The 20,873-nt window shown below is 41.3% G+C and overlaps 1 protein-coding gene across 10 annotated transcripts in view; it reads left to right on the top strand.

Annotated features, from left to right (window-relative positions):
- Positions 1-1,602: 1,602 nt before the first annotated feature.
- Positions 1,603-20,873, top strand: part of CELF2 (CUGBP Elav-like family member 2) — a 540,282-nt gene continuing 521,011 nt past the window's right edge. For all 10 annotated transcript variants that reach the window (XM_033209735.1, XM_033209726.1, XM_033209725.1 and 7 more), the window contains exon 1: positions 1,603-1,788. In XM_033209735.1, the coding sequence (XP_033065626.1) occupies positions 1,736-1,788 (53 nt within the window). In that variant the 5' untranslated portion in view covers positions 1,603-1,735. The remainder of the gene's footprint in view (positions 1,789-20,873) is intronic.

Below are 20,873 nucleotides of genomic sequence, written 5' to 3'. Positions count from 1 at the left end.
GGTCCATGGAGAACAGGGTGGTAAGAAAGGGATTTAAAATGCTGGGATAGGCGTTTGGAGTGGCAAAAACTTTCTGACAGTAAAAGCAACCTGCTTCCAAAAGCTGTGGGAGCATCTTCCCCTCAGGAAAGAACAGAGACTCCCTTTCTTAGAAGGCTCTGCTTGAAGGGACGAAGTTGGGACCCTTCCTCCGGGCTGATGCTTTCAAGTAACAAGGACATGACAAAGCACTGAACCACAACATGTTTCCTTGCAGTCTTCCCTCTTCCTTCTCAGAGAAGTCTTTGGCTGGAGCAGGTATGTTCTTAACACTCTTAACATTGCATAAACTCTCTTTGCAACACAGAGGGAAAAAAAAAGACCTAAATCAGAGCCTTTAGCTGGTCTTAGTGTCTGGGCATAATAGTAATTGTTTTATTTTACTTATTCCCTGCATTTGCCTTCTACCAAAGACCAGTGAAGCTGATTTTCCATTTATGGGAATGACTTTAAAAATCCCTTTTAAAATAAGTGTAAGAAAAAGAGGAATTTCATATAAAGAAAGACGATCAAGTAAAGCTCGTGTTGCAGGCAGCTGCAGTAGAAATCTTGACGGACTGGCCAGCCAAGGTCCGGAAGCCACTGGACCAGATGATTTCAAGGGCGGCTCCTTCCAGGATCCTGAGGACAGGAGGAAGAGCTTCAGCTGCAGAGGTCTTAGTTCCAACCAGGACCCTCCAAGCCTAGAAGCCTCTGCTTAAGAGGCAATACTTATGAAAATAAGAAATCAGTACAGTCCCAAAGAACCCATAGAAGAGAAGAGGGATAAGGAGACAAACTATGAACAAACAGTACAGGAAAGCAATACTGCCCAGATATTTTAAAACATCTCTCATGTACAATTTCAAATAATTATTGGAAGGATGTTTGGTTTTCAATAAATGACAAAAGATACACAAGGTGGTGGGGGGTGGGTTGGGGGAAGCCCCTACCCTTTTCTCTTCATGTTTAAAGAGATTCTGCATTTCCTCCTTCATGTTATTTAAAAACACAAGAAAGCCAGCAAAGGGTGGGGGAGCAGTGTAGCAAAAAATCTCTGCCAGAAAACACACAGTAAAGTCTAGCTTGTTAGCAGCCCTGTTCCAAATTATTTTTAAAAAACAAATCCTAACAGTAACGTAGTTACAGCCTCTGAGGGTAGCTCTAAGCCCAATGTCAGAGTCCCAGAGCCTAAGCCACGAAAAAAGGAGGAAAGAAACCTAACCAGTCTCCTGCCAGGAATAAGAAAAGCAAAATCTCCGAGGCAGGAGAAATACCCCCAAGGAGGCGAAGGCTGCAGCTTGCAGTAATCTGTGAATGATTGCTGGTAAAGTCCAGAGGCTTCAGGCTTGATCTGTGTTTGTTCCCAGAGAAAGCCGAGGAGGACGGTGTTAATAAAGAGAGATTTAAGTGAGAGCTGTGCTTGGAATAAAGTGGGCTACAAAAAGGTCAAATTTGATCAGTTGGAGCAGATTACCGGGGCTTTAAAAGGTGGTGTGGAGCTGGGGTGTGGAGCTGGGAGTCGGGTGTGGGACGGAGGAGAGCGCAGGATTGATTTGCGGGGTGGAGAGAAGTCAGGAAAAGTGCGTGTCAGCCCGGGAAGGAGGGAGCCGCGGGGCGCCAGGGCCCGGCCTGGGTCCAGAATCCTCCGTCTATTCCCCAGCACCCCATCCCCGCCTCCTCCTCTCCGGACTCTCCCTCAGCCGGCTCCTAGACAATGGTTTCCTTGGTCTCTGACTTGGATCCTCTGAAAAACTGGAAAGTTTTAAGGTAGGCCTGCTTTGCTTTCTCTCGCATCCTGGTTTGAGTTCATAGCCAAGGCCCTGCCCCCGCCCTACCCCGTGCAGAAGTGGTTGGGATTGCTTGAAGTGCACCTTGTGGGGTTCAGGCATGAGCAGATCTGCTAGTGGGAAGACTGTTCGGAGGCAGATGTGTAAGGAGTGGCCTGTGAACGTGAGGTCCTCCAGTTTCACCCCAGGAGGGAGGTGGGGATGCCTTGGCAATGAGGGAGGACAGTCTTATTTAAATGACACCCGCCAACTCACTGGAAGGAGTCCTCATATTGAATTTTGGGGTTTCAGAGGGGCATTAAAGGTGTGAGATGGAATGTGGTCAACTTTCTGGGACTTCAGATAGAAAAGTGAAATTTGGCCAGGTGTGGTGGCTCACGTCTATAATCCCAGCACTTTGGGAGGCCGAGGTGGATGGATCCCTTTGAGGTCAGGAGTTCGAGACCAGCCTGGCCAACATGGCAAAAACCCTGTCTCTACTAAGAATACAGAAATTAGCCAGGCGTGGTGGTGGGTGCCTATAGTCCCAGCTACTTGGGAGGCTGAGTCAGAAGAATCGCTTGAACCTGGGAAGTGGAGGTTGCAATGAGCAGAGATCACACCAGTGCACTCCAGCCTGGGCAACAGAGTAAGACTCCATCTCAAAAAATTTAAAAAAAGAAAAAAAGAAAAGAAAAGAAAACTTTTCCAGAAAGCCTTATTAGGGTCCTTGAAGGGTCAAGGGAAACTTGGTCTCCTCCTCTGACCTCTCCCCTACCCCCACCCCCACCCCCAGTCCTCACCTAATGGTGAAACTGAATGGGCAGAATGTGTGACATAAACTCTTTCTCTGAATGCTCCTAAAAAAAGTGAACTCTGACCTCCTCATCTCTCAGAGGCCCAGAAAAATTAGAACACAAGGAACTAGAAAGGGCAAAGTTCATGCATCTTCTCTAAACTGACACCCTTGGCAGAGTTAATTCTTGGGCTTCACTGACTCTAAATGGTATTTCCTAGCAAAAGCATTTTTGGCAATTTTTGAAATATGAAAATGTTCAATTGAGGGATTTTTTTACAAAGTGGTTCTGCACAGTGTCATGTCTTCCAAATACCTACCCCAAAACATGGCTTCATAGGAGCTAGATCCGAACCCAAATAAGAAATACAAATGAGGAGAAATGTGCAGATGTTACTGGAACTTCTTTTTCCTGACATTTATGTTGTATTAATTTGCTAAGCTTTTATTTCCTATTCATGACTTCTGTCTTCATGTTTGTCTGATTCTGTTACTTTTAAGAACAATTATAGAAAAGAGCAAATTTAAAATTGCCAATATCCATCTTAATTATTCTGTTTTTAAAAAGTACTGCATGTCATTTTCTAGAACTTTCCACGGATGCTTTTTGCACATCAGGTAGTATGTGCTACTTTATAATCTGCTGTTTCCAGCTAACATATCAAACATGTTTTCATGTTTCCGCCTAACTTTCATAACCACCATTTTAATGGCTAAATAAAGCACCATAATATTAATGTAAAATTTTTTTGAGATGGAGTCCCGCTCTGTTGCCCAGGCTGAAGTGCAATGGCATGATCTCTGCTCACTGCAACCTCCACCTCCCAGGTTCAAGCAATTCTCCTACCTCAGCCTCCCAAGTAACTGGGATTACGGGTGCACACCATCACACCTGGCTAATTTTTTGTATTTTTAGTAGAGATGGGGTTTCACCATGTTTCCCAGGCTGGTCTCAAACTCCTGACCTCAGGTGATACACCCTCTTTGTTGAAAATTTAGATTGTTTCCACTCCTTAATTCGTACTAACAACAACATAATGAACATCTTTGTGTACCCAGCTTTTTACTTTCATTAAATAATTGCCAGGATTTCTTGATGAAAGTTACCTTTTCATGAGTCCTACAGTGATTTTTTTTCTGTTTGCATTTTTAAACTTTAATTATTGAAAAATGGTAAAGTACTTCTGTAAGTGTTCTTAGGATACATCTATTATAATAAATTATGCTTTCCTTTTTTTTTTTTTAACTGGATTACTAACCTGTCTCTAAAACTGAAACACTTCCTACAAGTGCTTTCAAACAATTTTTCTCAGGCGATTAACTGAATATTATTACACCAGTGGATAAGGCAGGCTCTAGCTCTAAGAATGTATATGACTATGGTTATAGACTTTGAAACATGTATCCCCCCAAAGGCCTTTTTAGATAATGATCTCAAGTCTTAACTCATTTTTAAAAAATCAGTGAGAATGTTGTCTTTCCCCTAAACGTGCCCCAAATTTAAGTGAAGCTTAGTTAAGTGAAGAGTAAGTGAACTTTCAGAAACTTGGACTGGCGAGACCTGGAAAAGAGAAACATTTTTACATTGACTCCTTTGGCTATACCAAGTTCATTCTGTCCACACCTCTTCTTGGCAAGCATTATCCCACTGGCTTTTTAACTGTGTGTAATCCTTTTCTAAAGTCAGGAACCATAAAGGGATAGAATTTATAAATTGCATTTTAAATTCCTTAATTGTTTACAACAAGGCATCCTTTTGGCTAATTTTGCTTCACTGAACGGTTTACGCACCATCAATAAGTCTCTGCCTATAATATGTGGAAGAAGCAAAAATAAAACACAACCTGATAAATGGGTGATCTAGCAGGAGAATGAGGTGTGTACTCTAACGCCACATAGCAGGATTGTCTGTGATCTGAGTTATGTCAATAAAATGCTTTAGAAATCCAGAGAATAAAGTGAGAGGCCACGTTCTGGTAAAGAGAAAGAGCAGTCACTGTCCTCATCTGATTAACAAATGAGAAGAACATTTGATATGTAAAGCATATTACGAGGCAAAAAGGCCTTTAAACCTGCATAACCCAGAATATCTTCATGTGTTTGGTCCAGGAGCTCAGCCTAGAGTTCTGCCAAACTTGTTGCTCCTAAAAAGTCATCACAAGGCACGATTTTAAAACCTGCTTACACCACAATATAGTGTTTTAGGAGATGGTCTGTTTGCAGGGCACAATTTCAGGTTATAAGTGTTTTTCAAGAACTTTCTATTTGAAATCACTCCATCCTTATTCCATTTTGTTACATGGAGAAACCAAGGGTGGTCGTAGTGCTACTGCCTGTGTTTTAATGACTATCTAACCCGAGGGACATAAAAGAAACCTAATTTTCACCAAAAGACATGCCAATAATTTTCAACATTCTCCCATTTGACCCCTGGGAAAGTACAAACACTCCAGCTGCATTCAAAGAAAAAAATGCAAAAGTTAAATAAAGTATTCTTGGTACACAGAAGAAAAAAGTGGACACTGTATTAGACCTATGACTAAAAGAATAAAATAGGCCGGGTGCGGTGGCTCATGCCTTAATCTCAGCACTTTGGGAGGCCGAGGCGGGCGGATCATGAGGTCAAGAGATCGAGGCCATCCTGGCTAACATGGGGGAACCCTGTCTCTACTAAAAATGCAAAAGTTAGCTGGGTGTGGTGGCACGCACCTGTAGTCCCAGCTACTCGGGAGGCTAAGGTAGGAGAATTGCTTGAACCTGGGAGACAGAGGTTGCAGTGAGCTGAGATCGTGTCACTACACTCCAGCCTGGGTGACACAGTGAGACTGCGTCTCAAAAAAAAAAAAAAAAAAACAAGAATAAACTTGAAAATATGCTGAGTGCAAGATGAGATGTTTATAGGTATGACTTGAGAGTAAAAAAGTTGATAGGAAGATTAAGCAGGGAGTGGGATCCAGAATATCTGTTGTCTCCTTTACCCATGCATAAGCCCTAAGTCACCTCTGGGGAAGGATTAAAAACCCCCAAATCGAGTTTAACTCTTCCATTTAGAGATAAGAGAATCGACGAATTGACTAAAAGAAGTCACAGAACTCATTAGCCGTGCAAGCTATTGCCAACTCCTCTTCCAACTCTGTCCTCTCTCCTGAGGAATGTCCTTCCCCACCTCCACTTCTGTTTCCCTTTCTCCTTCAGCTTTCAGACAGCTCAGCCCAGTTGCATGCCTTAAAGATGTCAAAAGCTCAACGGGTTGTAAACTCTATCTATAATGTCCCCCCAAGAACTCATTGGTCTCCAGCTCTAGTAGGTTTATGAATCACAGTGATCTAGCCAGGTACTCAAACTGGAAAGATAGTCTCCCTAATCCCCCATTTTCCCTCTTAATTTACATTCAAACTATTGCCAGCTCCTACTGAGTTCGACTCCTAAGCACCTAGGGACTCTCTCTCCACTTTTTTCCACCTTCCATTGATAACATCTCGTTTTGCTAAGAATGCTACCCCCTAACCAGTCTCCCTGCTTCACTCTTGCTCTCTTAAACAATTTCGCATGTGGAGGAATGAAAGCATTACAAATGCCATAAATCAGATCCTGTGACTTCCCTACTAAAACTTCCCCTTTACTCTCAGAGTCAAAGCCGGTATCCTTATTTTAACCTGCAAGGCCCCATCTGGCCTGACCCTTATGAACCTCTCCGCCTGAATCTCCTCCCTCTCTCCCCACAGCTCACATTGCTCCAGCCCTGCTGGTCTTTCTCTTTCTCAGTTATGCAGCCAGGCTATTTTGGCTTGATTTTCATTAGCTACTCCCTCTCCCTGCCTGGCAATCTTTCCTTAGCTATTGGCGGGGCAGAGGCTGCTCCTCATTCAAGCCTTAGCTCCCATGTCATCTCCTCAGTGAGCCCTTCCCTGACCTCCTAGTTTAAAGCCAAAAATCAATCTCTAGCACATCTCCCTGATAGACTGAATCATAGGCAACAGCCAGTATTCAACTATGTTTGACTTATAAAAACGTTCACTTCATATGGTTCAGCTAATATTCTCATCACAGCATTGCTAGTATCTGCCATCTGCATATATATTTGTTTACTGATTATCTCTCTCTCGTATTAGAATGCATGGTTTGTGTATTTAACTGTTATATACCCAGTATCTAAAAGATTTCCTAGCACATGACAATGAATGAATGAATGAATGAGTGAAGGAGTCACTCTTTGTCTCTCTTATCCTACTTTATACTCACTCCATGGGGCCAGGGGCTTTGTATATTTCATTCACATCCCACCCCTAGTATTTACCACTGTGATACTATGTTATTATGTGGAATGAATGAATTAACTGATGAATTAATGACTCCTAACACCTAGTTGAGTAATTCTATCTTCAGTTGCTTATTTCTGTGCCAATCAGAAAAGTGTTTAATATGGTAACATGGAAAATTCTAAAATCCTCTCTGAGAATCTGATCTATATGTAGTATTCAGGTGGAATTTATTCTTTCTAAACAAGAGAATGATCCAGAACAGATGTTGACAAATTTCTTCATCAAGGGCCAGATGAGGAATATATCAGGTTTTGCTAACCATATAGTTTCTGTCACAACTCTACAACTTTGCTATGTTAGCCTGAGAGCAGCCATAGATGGTGTGTGAACAGCTTGGCTGTGACATAATAAGACTTTATTTAAACAGACTTTCTTTAAACAGTGGGCTGGATATGGCCCAGGGCCCATAGTCTAACGTGGTCCATGATCTCGACTAATGATCTGAGCAGCAGGAAAAAAGAAGTGGCTTTCACAGATAGTCAGAGGGATGCTTTCAAATCTCGTATGACAAGGCAAATATCAAAAACTAGTCTTGCTATTAGGAAAAAACTTCAGAGGAGCCTTGGTGATATTTCAAAGGTCAGAGATGTTTTGGGTTATGAGCACTTGATCTCACAAAGATGATGAATGTCTGGGGAAAATGTATGGTTTACTGCATCCCTTAAACGTTCGAATGAGCCTTAAAGCTATAACAAACTACACGTTTGCCTGTTCCCTTACGAAGTATGTGAGAACCTCCCATTAATTAAAACAGCACACGTTGACGGGAAACATAGAACAGACCCTGAAATGTAAGTCACTGCTTGGCCTTGGTTCTTTCTTTTTCATTGCTGTCTCTAGCTCATTTAGTGTATGTTTCTCTTGCACATGCCTGGGACATCTCCTAAGACACATCCCAGATTCACAGAGGAGAGCATGCTGTGTAAGTTTGGAGGAATGTCATGTGTAGATACCCTTCGGTTCATGTCACACGACGTCTTAAAGATGTATAGAGCCAGAAAAGGTTGCATGGATGCTCTGCTGGTATTTCTTGTGGGCAGTCTGGCCATCTGAAGATCAGAAATTTATATTCTTAGATGATAATATAGAAGAATTATTAGTGCTTTCTACAGGCCATGCATTATGCTAAGTGTTTTTCATATAATTTCTCATTTTATCTTTGTAATAGCCCTGTGAAGTAGGTAGTGGTTCTTTCGCCTTTATTTAGAAGAAAGCGATACTTAAAAAGTTCCAGTCACTTATCCAAACACACACATACAGTAGGTGTGGAACCCCAGTGTGGATTTGGGTATTGCTAACCCTGAGCTAGAGCAATTAAACAGTGACGCCACATACTTTTCTGATCTAGTTACTACTTTTCCTTGATAAATTGATAAGCATCGCAAAGTGTGTTATCTTTACTACACCTCTGAGAGGAAAAATTTGCACCACGTAATTTTTCTTTTTCCCTTAGGGATGTTTGAAGAATCATGACTCAGTTACTACTCAGTACTTAAAAAATTTTTTTTGCAAAGCAGCAGGAAGAGGTGTTGGCTGGAATGCATTGTCAATTCTTTTGGCAGCCTGGAGCTTTCCAAAACAGGCACTTGAAGGGGAATGGAATGGGGTTACCCTAGGGATGTGGCCTTGAGCTGTTAGAAACTATGTCAGTGTTTCTTCAAGTTTTTTAATGAGGGGGGAGATGGATGGATGAAATCATTTGTGTTGAGTTTGTAAGTTTTATAGCTCAAGGTAGAGGCCTAGTTGAGAAGAACTCAGAGGAGCCGGCTGGAGTTTGATCATAGAGTCTTTATGAGTCCTCTTCTTGCTCAAGGAAAAAAGAGACAGTGTACATTGCTTTGAACAATCTAAGTCCATTTTCCATTTGATCGCCTTGTGTTCATTAAGGACCAGCTAAACCATCTGTTGAGACTTGGTAGTCGAGGACATCTGCTGGATGGGGGAGCCATCAGGCATTTAATGAGGGGCCTTTCTATGGAAACAAAAAGAAAAATCAAAAGTAACGGTTGGAGCTGACTATAAACTCAGTGTCTGAGGCCAGAGGACAGTCACTTGAGAAGATCTCTGGACACTGAGCTCTAAGCATCTTTAGATGGTGAAGCGAGAAGGGCAATGGCAGTCAGACAGATTTCCTGGTTTATGGTCTGGCTTTTTGTCATGATGGTCTAGACATTAATGTCACCACCAAGAGTATTTCCTGGAGGAGAGCATGGGAGACACAGGGGTTCAAGTGTTTCTTCTTCTTCTTCTTCTTCTTCTTCTTTCTTCTTTCTTCTTTCTTCTTTCTTCTTCTTTCTTCTTCTTCCTCTCCTCCTCCTCCTCCTCCTCCTCCTTCTTCTTCTTCTTCTTCTCTTCTTCTTCCTCCTCCTCCTCCTCCTCCTCTCCTCCTCCTTCTTCTTCTTCTTCTCCTTCTTCTTCCTCCTTCTTCTTCCTCCTTCTTCTTCTTCTTCCCCTTCTCCCTTCTCCCTTCTTCTCCCTTCTTCTCTCTTCTTCTCCCTTCTTCTCCTTTCCTCTTCTTTCCTCTTCTTTCCTCTTCTCCCTCCTCTTCCTCTTCTTCTTCTTCTTCTTTCTTCAGATGGAGTCTCACTCTGTTGCTAGGCTGGAGTGCAGTAGCATGATCTTGGTTCACTGCAACCTCTGACTCCCTGATTCAAGCGATTCTCCTGCCTCAGCTTCCCAAGTAGCTGGGATTACAGGCATGTGTCACCACGCCCAGCTAATTTTTGTAGTTTTAGTAGAAACAGGCTTCACCACTTTGGCCAGGATGGTCTCGATCTCTCTGATCTCGTCATCCATCTGCCTTGGCCCCCCAAAGTTTTGGGATTACAGGCATAAGCCACCACGCCCAGCCTCCAGTGGACTTTCTGAGTGGCCCTGATAGCAGCAGCTCTGGGTGTAATGGTTGCTCCTACATGATTTATTGTGGTAATGACTTTCTTGACGTGTAGATCCACTTGTCTGGCTTCAGTGTGCAGGACTGTATCAGATCATGGGGCCAAACAGCAGCTACAAGACAACACTGAGTCACGATAAGGATCTTGGCCATCAGGTTTTAGTTCTCATTGATGACAAGCCAGGTGGAAGGGAGAAAAAAATGAAAACATTAACTTGGAGAGTTACAGTCACCCATTGAGGAAAACTAGAAGAGTATTTGGTAAGGGGTGACCGTATGTGTAAGATGGAAGGATCCAGTCCAGTTTATAGGTAAATGATATAAATCCCCCAAAACAAGGAACAGGACTAGAATCTGATCACCCACAAGGATATGTTACAGTTTTCTATTGAAACCTAAGATTTCTGTCCACAGTTATCCCCCTTTTTGATCAAACTTTTTGATCAAAGACTATTCTTGTTTGAAAAATGTTTCTTGTCTCATTAAACTGGGCCAGATGATATTTATATAAGTACAGCAAAAATACTAATTGAGCACATAGACCTTTTTAAGTTTGCTTTGCTAGAAAATGAAGAATCTCCTGTTGAACTTTTAAAAGCCTCCACATTTCTAGCAAGCCAAGCCAAGCCAAGAATTTGCCATCAGACTTCACCTTCAATACCTGTAGGTTTGGGTAAATTCCTTTTCTTTTGAGGTCCCCAAAATATTTTAATGTTCTTAGGCTTGCCAGGACATGACCATTCTTACTCACCTATATGTCTGGAAATCCTGTAAGCCAGGTATCAGCCTAGTTCTTCCAAGAGGGATTTGTACACATTTACTCCATAATGTCCACCTTGGATCCTTAAACATGTCTGGTCATATCAGATTTTATGTGTCATTCTCAAATAGGCCATTCCATTCAAAGCCTTAAACATATAAACCAATGTTTCCAATTATGTTCTATTATAATGGAGACAGAATTTTTTTGCACCTGTGCAAATAACTATTGTCATGCAAATAAGAATACCCAAGAACAAATTCTGAATTCTCAAGAGATCAGGTAGGGAAAAAAAGATAAATGTTTCTGTTTTGTTTACGAAAGTATAATTTAGTAGATTTTTTTGGATGGTAGATGGCTTAAGACGAAAGGAAAAGGAATTTCCTGCTATCCAGAAAATAGAGTATTAAAGAGCCAGCAATATTCCAAACAAAAGCCACAAAACATAATAATCATTCCTTATCACTTTACCAAGTCCACTATATTAAATAATTAATTTTGTTCTGCTTGATCTTGAGTTAGCAGTTTTGTAAAGCTGTCAGCTTCTCTGCTAGAGTTACGGAAAACCTGACTCAGTTCATTAGGACGGTATCAAGGTTATGTAAGCAATGACATCAGAAGCTTGCACCCCAGAGTACCTGTCACAGACAGTTTTTTCCATAGGTCTCTGAGACAGTTTCTTTTTGTTAAAGACAAAGTTATTTGGCTTGAGCTGTTTGCATGAGCAGAGTAAAACAGTCACTATTTCTGGATGACAAAATACTGAAGATGGCCGTGGTTAACGATCTGATGGGCGTTCATGATAAAAATAACACCATTGACAAGAAAATGTGGTTGTTTCTGTGACATAAAACATTTTAAAATAATTGCTGGGATTATGACTGATGACATTACACTATTGTTGTCTAATATCAGGCAAAGCAGCATTGAGATAGATCCTGGACACTAAGGGCATTGACAAATTTCTAGGAACTTCTGTAACTTTTGAAATATCGCATTTACCTGTACAAATATAACCTGGGGAAGGTTCAAGATTTCTTTTTATTAAATAATGCTTTTCATGAATTTCCACCTCGCAAGTAAATTCAGTGATTTTAACATCTCTTTTTTTAACCAGGTGAAAGAACAAACCCTTTGAGATTTTTCAGAGGCCCTTGGGAAATCTCAAAGTCAGTTTGAGATCATGAAGGCTTCATTTAGAGTTTGATTTTAGGAAGGCAAAGCTGTCAAATATGTCAAAAGGTTTGATTACTTGACAAAATAGGATCACAGGTCACTGTGAAACAATCCTTAGTTAAGTATCTAACCAATGTGACAATGAAAGAATTTAAAGTAAATATAGGAGGTAAGATCATTGTTTTAAAAACCTGAGTTCTTTTTAAAGTGAGAAGACATGGTTCTCTTGACAAATCAGAGACATGGTAAAGGCAACACAAAACACAGAAAATTATTTTTATGAGATGCAGAATCTTTCTCTCCTAGGAAGATTACTAAAAAGTAGAGAAAAACCTTTTACAGTCTCTTATCAAGAGCATACCACTAATTCAAGAAACATTCTCATTTTCAGAAAGAGAAAACCAAACCAAACTAGTTTTGAATCAATACACTATTGATATTGAAACTCATTTTTTAAAATTTTATGCATAAATCCATTTAATCTTAGCAAGTCTTGACATTTACTGTGAACTGAAATGTGTCTCTCCGAAATTCACATGTTGAGGCCCTAACCCCCAATATGGTGGTATTTGGAGATGAGCCATGGGGAAATAATTAGGTTTAGATGAATTTACGGAAGTGAGGCCAACGTGATGGGATTAGTGTCCTTAAAAAGAAGAGATGCCATAGCTCACTCATGCTTGTGCATTCTCTTTCTCTCCCTCTCTGCCTCACTCTCTTTCTCTCTGTCTCTCTGTCTCTGTCTCTATCATGTAAGGGCACAGCAAGAAGGTGCTCACTGCAAGCCAGGAAGAAAGCCCTCATTAGAACCATGCTGGGACTTTGTTCTCAGACTTCTAGCTTCCAGAATTGTGAGAAAATACATTTCTACTGTTTAAGCCATTCAGTCTGTGGTATTTCATTACGGTGGTCTGAGCAGACTAATCACAACATAATATTCCTTTCCTTAAACTTTCTATGACTTTCTACTTCCATTCAGGTTTCATCTTATACTTTCCATCTTTCTCATTCTGGAACAACCAGTCACTTTAGGACAAAATTACTCTTCTCTTTTCCTTAGCAGACCCTAACAATCTTCAGCCACTCTGCACCATATGACAATAAGTCAAACGTATATAAACTTAAGCTAACGTTTAATAATTAATGTTTTAGTAATTTATCTTATTTGAAAATTATTTAGATATTTAATGAATATCAATTATTTAATTTAGCATACTTCTAAGTTTGCAAGTAACTGAAAAGATTTTGGAAGCTCTTCTTAGGCAAACATTATGAAACAATTATTGTTGAACTAAGGTTTGTCAAAATAATGATTTAATTTACTTCAAATCAAATTATCATTTTTATAATCTTAAATATCTAGAAAATATTAGTTTATGTGACTAGTAAACTCAAGAAAAACAAAAATTTATTCTCACATTATATTTAATGTTGACAATTCTGAAAATGTACCTTTTTTATTAAACCGACAATATTAAACTAATCTTACCAAGAATTTGTTCAAATTACATAAACATTTGAGTTGGTTTCTATATTTCTGACAGTTTTAGAAATATTTAATTTACATAAGTGCATATTTCTCTCTAAGCCAATTAGGATAGAACCCTTTTAAAGGATTTGGTAAATTAATTTGGCAATGCCATCTGGAGGGAGGGTATCTAACATACATACATAAACACACAGATAGACATAAATAGAAACCTATGGCTTTCATTTTTAATATTAGCCATGAGTCAGGCATAAATACAATAATACAAAATTCAATCGTGTATGGAAGAGTTAGTTCTCATCTTTACTCCATTTGTTTTTTTTAATCCAATTTGTGTTTCTGGCAGATGGAGCAGCTAACATTCACCTGCTGAATGTGAAAGCTAAAATTTACCACTAATATTTGTGGACGAGGCCTTTGAGAATGTTTTACCTTGATAGATCATCTCATGGGGGAGGTGAACTGAATATCTGTTTCCAATTAGTTTTTCTTTTCGGCCTCAGGTAGCTGCTTTTGGGATCCCTAAGTCCCTTAAGAGTCCCCCAGCAGGGGCAGCTGGCCTCAGGTTTCAGTAACTGTCAGTAATTGAGGGGCTGGAATGGGAAGGGAAGGTTTCAGCAGAGGTGAAGAGAGAAGAGGAGGAGCCAGGGGCTGAAAGGGGCTTATATCAAAGAATGCGGGGGAGTGGAAGGGAAGATGGAGACTGGTGGAAGGAGGAAGGAGGTAAAGGAGGGGAGAAGTCTTAGAGGAGCCAGTTTAGGGAGACCCTGTTTCCCAAACAAACCACTAAAGTTCCCAATCATCTTTCATCAAGTCATGCCAACAAGAAGTGGGCAGAGTGAGTGCCATCATGGTGGAACTCACAGTCAGCAGGAGTTCGAAAAGGGGCTTTCAGATGACTGAGAAGTTCCTATGGGATGGGCAGGAAGAAAAATGATTTCCAACTCAGGCATCAGGGAGTGAATCCCCACTCAGAATAAGGATCTCAGTGGATCAACACTCAGAAGAAACACTTGCAGCCCAGAAGGTCTCCTTTGAAAGAAGCCTGGGACTCTCTTCCAGCTTCAGAGAGTATGTGCAGAGCCATCAGTATCAAAGTGTCTCCTCGCTGTGCTCCCACTGACATGCATTCGGAGCCTTGGATCAGGAGAGTCAGGCTCACACCAAAGACCCAGAGGACACAAAAGTCTCTGTGCAGGCAGAGTTGTCCTGTTCAAGGGTCTCATGGCAGCAGATCCAGATCTGAGTCACAGCACCAGATAGTGGTCAAATATAAAGTTTTCTTTTTCTATAAATTAAGTGGTCAGGACAGATTTTAATTACCAATAAATTATTGCAGTAGGGATGCACTTCCAGCATCCACAGGGCTCAGCTTTATAGAGATGACCAGGTTTTTCAAAGGGAGAATGGAGTGGAAGGCCAGAAAGCAGGGGCGCCAGGGAGTCAGGAAGTGAAAAATTGCAAATGTGGGCAATGTGATTAGGCAGCTGGGTGTGTGCACTGCCGGCTGTAGATGTTAGGACTCAGTTATTCCACAGAGATGGGAGGACAGGGGCCCTGGTCTTCCTCGTGGTCACATTGTAAAGAAACAGCTTTCAGGTCCTTGAGAAAGACCATCCTGAGTTGTAGGGGATACATGCACATCTCAAAGAGATGGAGGAAGGGATCACCATTATAAGCTCTATGTGTTCAATGACCTAATAAAGGGAGGGCAGGGGCCTGTGTCAGCTGTTGGCTGGAACACGGGGTCAATTCTTTTAGCAGCCTGGAGCTTTCTGAGGCAGGCACTTTAAGGAGAATGGGATCACCCTGGGGATATGGCCTTGAGCTGTTAGAAACTATGTCTTCAATGGCTCAAGCCTGTAATCCCAGCACTTTGGGAGGCCGAGACGGGCGGATCACGAGGTCAGGAGATCGAGACCATCCTGGCTAACACGGTGAAACCCCGTCTCTACTAAAAAATACAAAAAACTAGCCGGGCGAGGTAGCGGGCGCCTGTAGTCCCAGCTACTCGGGAGGCTGAGGCAGGAGAATGGCGTAAACCCGGGAGGCGGAGCTTGCAGTGAGCTGAGATCCGGCCACTGCACTCCAGCCCGGGCGACAGAGCTAGACTCCGTCTCAAAAAAAAAAAAAAAAAAAAAGAAACTATGTCTTCAAATGTGTCATGAGGGACTGATGAAATCATTTGTGTTAAGTCTGTGGTTTTTATAGCTCAAGGTGGAGACCTGGTTGAGAAGAGGGCTGTAAGGAGTTTGGTCCCAGAGAGAGTGTTGTTAGGAAACAGAAAATCACCATGTGCCGCTCATCTCCCCTCCTGTCCCCAGATAATGTGTTTTGGCTAAAAGTCCCAGAATCCTAGGATCATATACTGTCCAGTCCACAGTAAAGAGAATAATCCGCAGGCAGGGTCCTGTCTGTTCTCATGCAGAGCTGCTGTATTTCCCACCTGTATTAGTCCATTCTCATGCTGCTGACCAAGACGTACCTGAGACTGGGTGAGTTATAAAGAAAAATAGGTTTAATGAACTCACAGTTCCATGGGGCTGAGAAGGCCTCACAATCATGGCAGAAGGCAAAAGCATGTCTTACATGGTGGCAGGCAAGAGAGAATGAGAGCCAAGCAAAAGGGGAATCTCCTTATAAAACCATCGGATCTCTTGAGACTTACACACTATCATGAGAACAGTGTGGGTGAAACTGCCCCCATGATTCAATTACCTCCCACTGAGTCCTTCCCACAACATGTGGGAATTATGGGAGCTACACATGAAGATGAGATTTGGGTAAGGACACAACCAAACCTATCACCACCACTCTCGACTTTAGTGTAACAGAGAGCGCACCTGAGAGATCAATTTTTTGGTGATCTCTTCATGTCTATGTAAAAATAAGTCTCCACTCCCCAAACATCATATTATTTAGGAGGATAGGGACTGTCTGTTCAGCACTGTGTCCTCAGCAGTGCCTGGTCCTATATTCAGAACCCAGGTTTCATGCTTTCTAATTTTACCTGAGAACTTCTCACTAAGCCCCCTCCCTGCCTGTCCACCCTCAAGTGGAAATAAGATTTTCTTCTTCTGAATGTTCATAGCACTGAATCTAAACCTCAGATCCACAAATGCATATTTTCTACCTTGTAGTGTTTGTGTAGTAATTCCATTAAAAGGGTGTCAATGTCTGGAAGATAGGTAGGGTCACTGTCTGATTAAACCTGATGTCCTCTTGTATCCCTTATATCATCAGGCACTGCGTTTATCTGAGTGTTTGGATGGAAACCCACATATTCCTCATTTCTATGATGAGATATTGAACCAGGATTGCCCACCTATAAAACTGTATGATTGATGTAAGATAGAACAGGGAAGTACCTTCCCATCGGATCCCGAATCCCACCTCTGAGTGATATCATGAATCCATCTCCTATACTGCCAAGTTTTTCTCACAGCAAAGCAATTCTCTTTATATTGATCCTCACTTTCTTTCAAGGCTCTTTTATTCCCACTCCTTCTGTAGAGCTGATGGACGAAACTACAAATCTGTTTTCAGATGTGCTGTCTCTGAGCTGGAGCTCTAATGTGAATCAGCTGTTCAGGGATGAGTTCTGCTGACACAGACTGACATTAGCGATCATGTGACTGGTCCTGCAGGGCTGAAGATTGCAGTCCATCCAGGGTGCAGGTGTTTCAGTTAACCATGCTGTAGAACTCCATTCTGGTTTTGCGTTGTACTAGCTTTTCATTCTTACAGATGCAAATGTCCAAGCCAGAAAGAATTGTAAGAGGACTGTGGAAATGGCAGTTTTATACATTTGATCATATTTCCTGGTGGCTAAAGTGAAAGATTTTGTGCACTGGAAAGATGTGGCCCTCACTGAGGTTTGTTATTTGTAAATAGCATGTAATGACAGCTCTGAGACTTTGCACGTGTCCTTCATTGGCTGCCATTATTATTGTCGTTATTGAACATAACATATATTATCGAGTTCTCCAAACCTGGGATGCTTTTCCCTTTCTCCATCGTAGCACATGGTCTTTATTTAAAAGGTTTATTCCAGTAAATCTTCCTTTAAACTCTATTTAAACAGTTTATTCCAAATGGCTGTATTCCAATAAAACTTACAGTTTTATAAAAACAGGCGTTGGGCTGGATTTGGGCCATGGGCCATGGTTTACTAACTCCATTGAGTTTTAGAAACTTTGAGATCCACGGTAACTTTGATAGCAACAGGGAGACTGAACCACAAGAAGGATCAAGAGAGAATATGCTTCCCCTGGCACTGTGTGCTGAGCTAAGCTGTCCTGGGCTTTAGCTCCTGGGAAAAAGAGTGTACAAGAGATGAGAGAGAGTGAGCTGGGTTTTTTCAGACCCAGGATCTCCTTTCAGTTTGGCTATATGGAGGCAAAACAGCAATGCACACTTTGTCTTTTAAGGAAGGCTCAGCACCTCTACTCTCTAGCAAATATACATTTCAATGACCTGGAGCCACATCCTTCCATAGCAGGCACTTATCCCTTTGGAGAAGGACGACAGATCATGAAATATGAAATGGGACCAAGAGAAGGAAGAAAGGGAAAGAAGATTCCTTAAAAAAAAAAAAACAAAAAACAGTTGCCCTAAAGGGACTGTAGGACTCTGGGAAGAAAGGCAGCTGGGATCATTTGTTGCCCAAAAGAGCCAGAAGATGACTTGAGAAGAAAGAGAACTTGACTCTATTTGCCTTGGTCTGTGTCCACGATTGCTGTCTTCATCGCCACAAAATCCAACCTCTTCTTTTGGATGTGGCCACCCCACATTTTATTTTTAAACAAAAATAAAGTTCACTCATGGCTTGGATGCTAGATTGAATGCAGGCATGATCAGGCCTTCAGGCAAGCACAGCAGCACCGTAGCATCCCAGAGAAGCCCACATTTCCCACTTCCAACTCGTGCCTCTTGGGCCCCTCCAGGACAGGCCATGCATCTCCAACACTAGAGAATGAGAACACTGTTTTTGAAGAGATTTAAGATTTTGAGCTGGCCCTGGGCCAAATGAGGTAACATGGCCCTCCAGTTTCCTCCTGTAGTGAGGCTCTTCAGAGAGCTCAATCAGTTACAGCTTACCTTGAAGTTAAATCCAGGTATTATGATGTCAGGGGATTTGCATTTTAGGAACTATCTCCAATTATGCAACATGAGATGGGAGGTGGGAACAGAAGAACTCAGGAATTCGAAGTTTGGTGAGGCTTTCAGTATCCCTGAAATCAAACACCATAGGTTCCGTCTAGAGCGCCTGGGGCGTGGAGACCTGAGTTGGGTTGAGTTCCTTCCTGATTAGGATAGCTCTCTCCCCTCTTCCTTAATAAATTACCACTTCACAATCAATTGCCCTTCAATTACTAGATTGAAAGTGTCAGTCTGCCTTGTCAAAGAGCGAGAATTATACAAGAATGGGGCTTTGAGAAGATCACTGGAGAAGGAAGCGGTTTGAGGCAGAATTTCTCTTAAAGATTTAATTGCATTTATGACTTCTTCCTGGTGGGTGTAAAACCCTCTGGAGCCCCTGCCCTGGCCCAGATTCTAATCGGGTTTCCTCCCAGCGTGTCACCAGTGTACTCTTCTTTGCTCCTCTCTCCCCGTATAGAGCAGGAGGTAGATTTTACCTTTGGGCAACTGGCCTCATGCCGACGGTGGCAGGAAAGAACAGTGCTGCTTAAGGCATAATTTGCTCCATTAATATTTCTGCAGGAAACGAGGAAAGGGTATTATTTATATCGTTGAAAGAGGGGAGCGTTTGAGAAAATCAGCCCCTGAGAACTTGGGTTTTGTTTCCTAAAAACTAGTAACTGAGTTAGAGAATAAAACCTGTTTGCCTAGTTCCCAGACTAGCCCTGTTCTGCTACTTCCCTCATTACAGAAGACAGTCAGCAAATGTGGTTTTCCATTTATTGAGCATATCTTGGGCAAAGCCCTTCTAACAAAACTAGTTTGTTGTGCTTTGCAATCCTGGTTTTAAGCTCTGTCTGCAATCAAGCAGCTCTCTCCAGAGGATAAAACTATATTAAGCTGTAATTCTCTAGTTAATTTTTTTGGTAGCCATGAAATTAGCTTCCTTGTCTTTTGCATACTCTCTGTGGCTCACCATTCAGTAAATGAGCAGACCCAGAACACCCTCAGTCAGCCTGTTAGTTAGATGGGAAACAGAGCTAAACATTTTGCATATAAACTTCAAACACCATAGAGAAAGTGAGAGTAAGAGGATTTGCAGTCCTTGACTCTACTTGACACTATATTTCATAGCTTGGGGTTTGGTGTGGTCTTTTTTTTGCCCCATAAATTGGCCTAAATCCCTTTTGATCATCGTTTCTTATTTTTTGGCAATGTTTTCTCTTTGTGAGAACAGTGAATGTTTTCTAACTTGTGGTAACACCATCCTCCCACGTAGACCTTTTACTTTTATTGACCCTTGCAATTGTATTTGGTCTCAACTTTAATCTCCAACCTGTAACATGTAAGTTTAAATCACATCTTGAGACCATAAGTTTCTATATTTGTCGTTGGTAAGCACAGAAGATTTTAGTAAAGAGAGTTCAGACAAGAGTCAAATCAGCTAGTCCTGGAAAGTGGCTGAAGAGACCCTGTGTTCCATCAATCCATTGATTTACATTTTTATTTCTCTTTATATCTGATTTTTAAAAAATAATCAAAGGCACATTCAGTTAACTTTGTGTTACAGGGTGATTCTAGGAGCTGCCTTCTGCTTCTGACTTTAGATAAACCTCTGTAAAAAAGTATTTGCTGATAATCTAATCTACCTGATTACAGCAATCAAGATGTTTTGGGTATATTGAGTGTATTTTGCTAATGCATAGTTTAATTGTGACATTCTCTGTGTCCTTTTTCCTATAATTATTTTTATCTGTATTATGTACATACTGAATAGCCATAGAGCTGTAAGAAGAAAGATGAATACGTGGAAAATTAAATGTCCGGTTAACTGGAGACATGCTTCTGTGCAGATATGGAAAACAAGTCATATCTTAAAAATACAATCCATTCTTCAGAGGTAAACAAATTTAGTATTACTCAAGCTAATCATGTGGTACTAATTTGCTTCCTTGCTTTGCCATTAAATTCTCCACAGGTGATTCCAACTAACAATTTGGTTTAGTATGGTCCAGGTTCAGGTAATGGATTAAAGTTAAGCAGATACTCTTTTAAAAAGACAGCTTGTAACCGTAGGCTGTACTGGAGTCTTCAACATGAAAACCTCTTGTATATGAAAGATAAAATATGCAAATATGCACTACTCTGATCCTTCCTTAAGAAAGAAAATTACTGGAAGTTGGAAAAGAAAATTAGGAACCTACAGGTCAGATGATGGGGTGTCAGCTATTCCGACAGCTGACTTGGAAGCTGAGCCTGGAAGTTTCTAGATGATACACAACCAACATGGCAGGCAGTGGAGGATGAGAGAGTGTGCGAGAGACTTGATGCTTTACATGGAATCAAAGTGAGAAGAAAAGGAATAGACACATCTGTCTATATTAGGCTTTCATTGTCCTGAGTTTAGGGCATTAACATTTTTTTTTTCTGTTTTAAATTTTGTGGGTACATAGTAGGTGTACATATTTATGAGGTACATGAGATGATCTGATACAGGCATGCAATGTA

The sequence above is a fragment of the Trachypithecus francoisi genome, unplaced genomic scaffold (genome assembly GCF_009764315.1).
Source record: "Trachypithecus francoisi isolate TF-2019V2 unplaced genomic scaffold, Tfra_2.0 Lachesis_group9, whole genome shotgun sequence".
Lineage (NCBI taxonomy): Eukaryota > Metazoa > Chordata > Mammalia > Primates > Cercopithecidae > Trachypithecus > Trachypithecus francoisi.
Note: the sequence above shows the minus strand (reverse complement) of the source record. Positions and strands in the feature narration are given on the sequence as shown.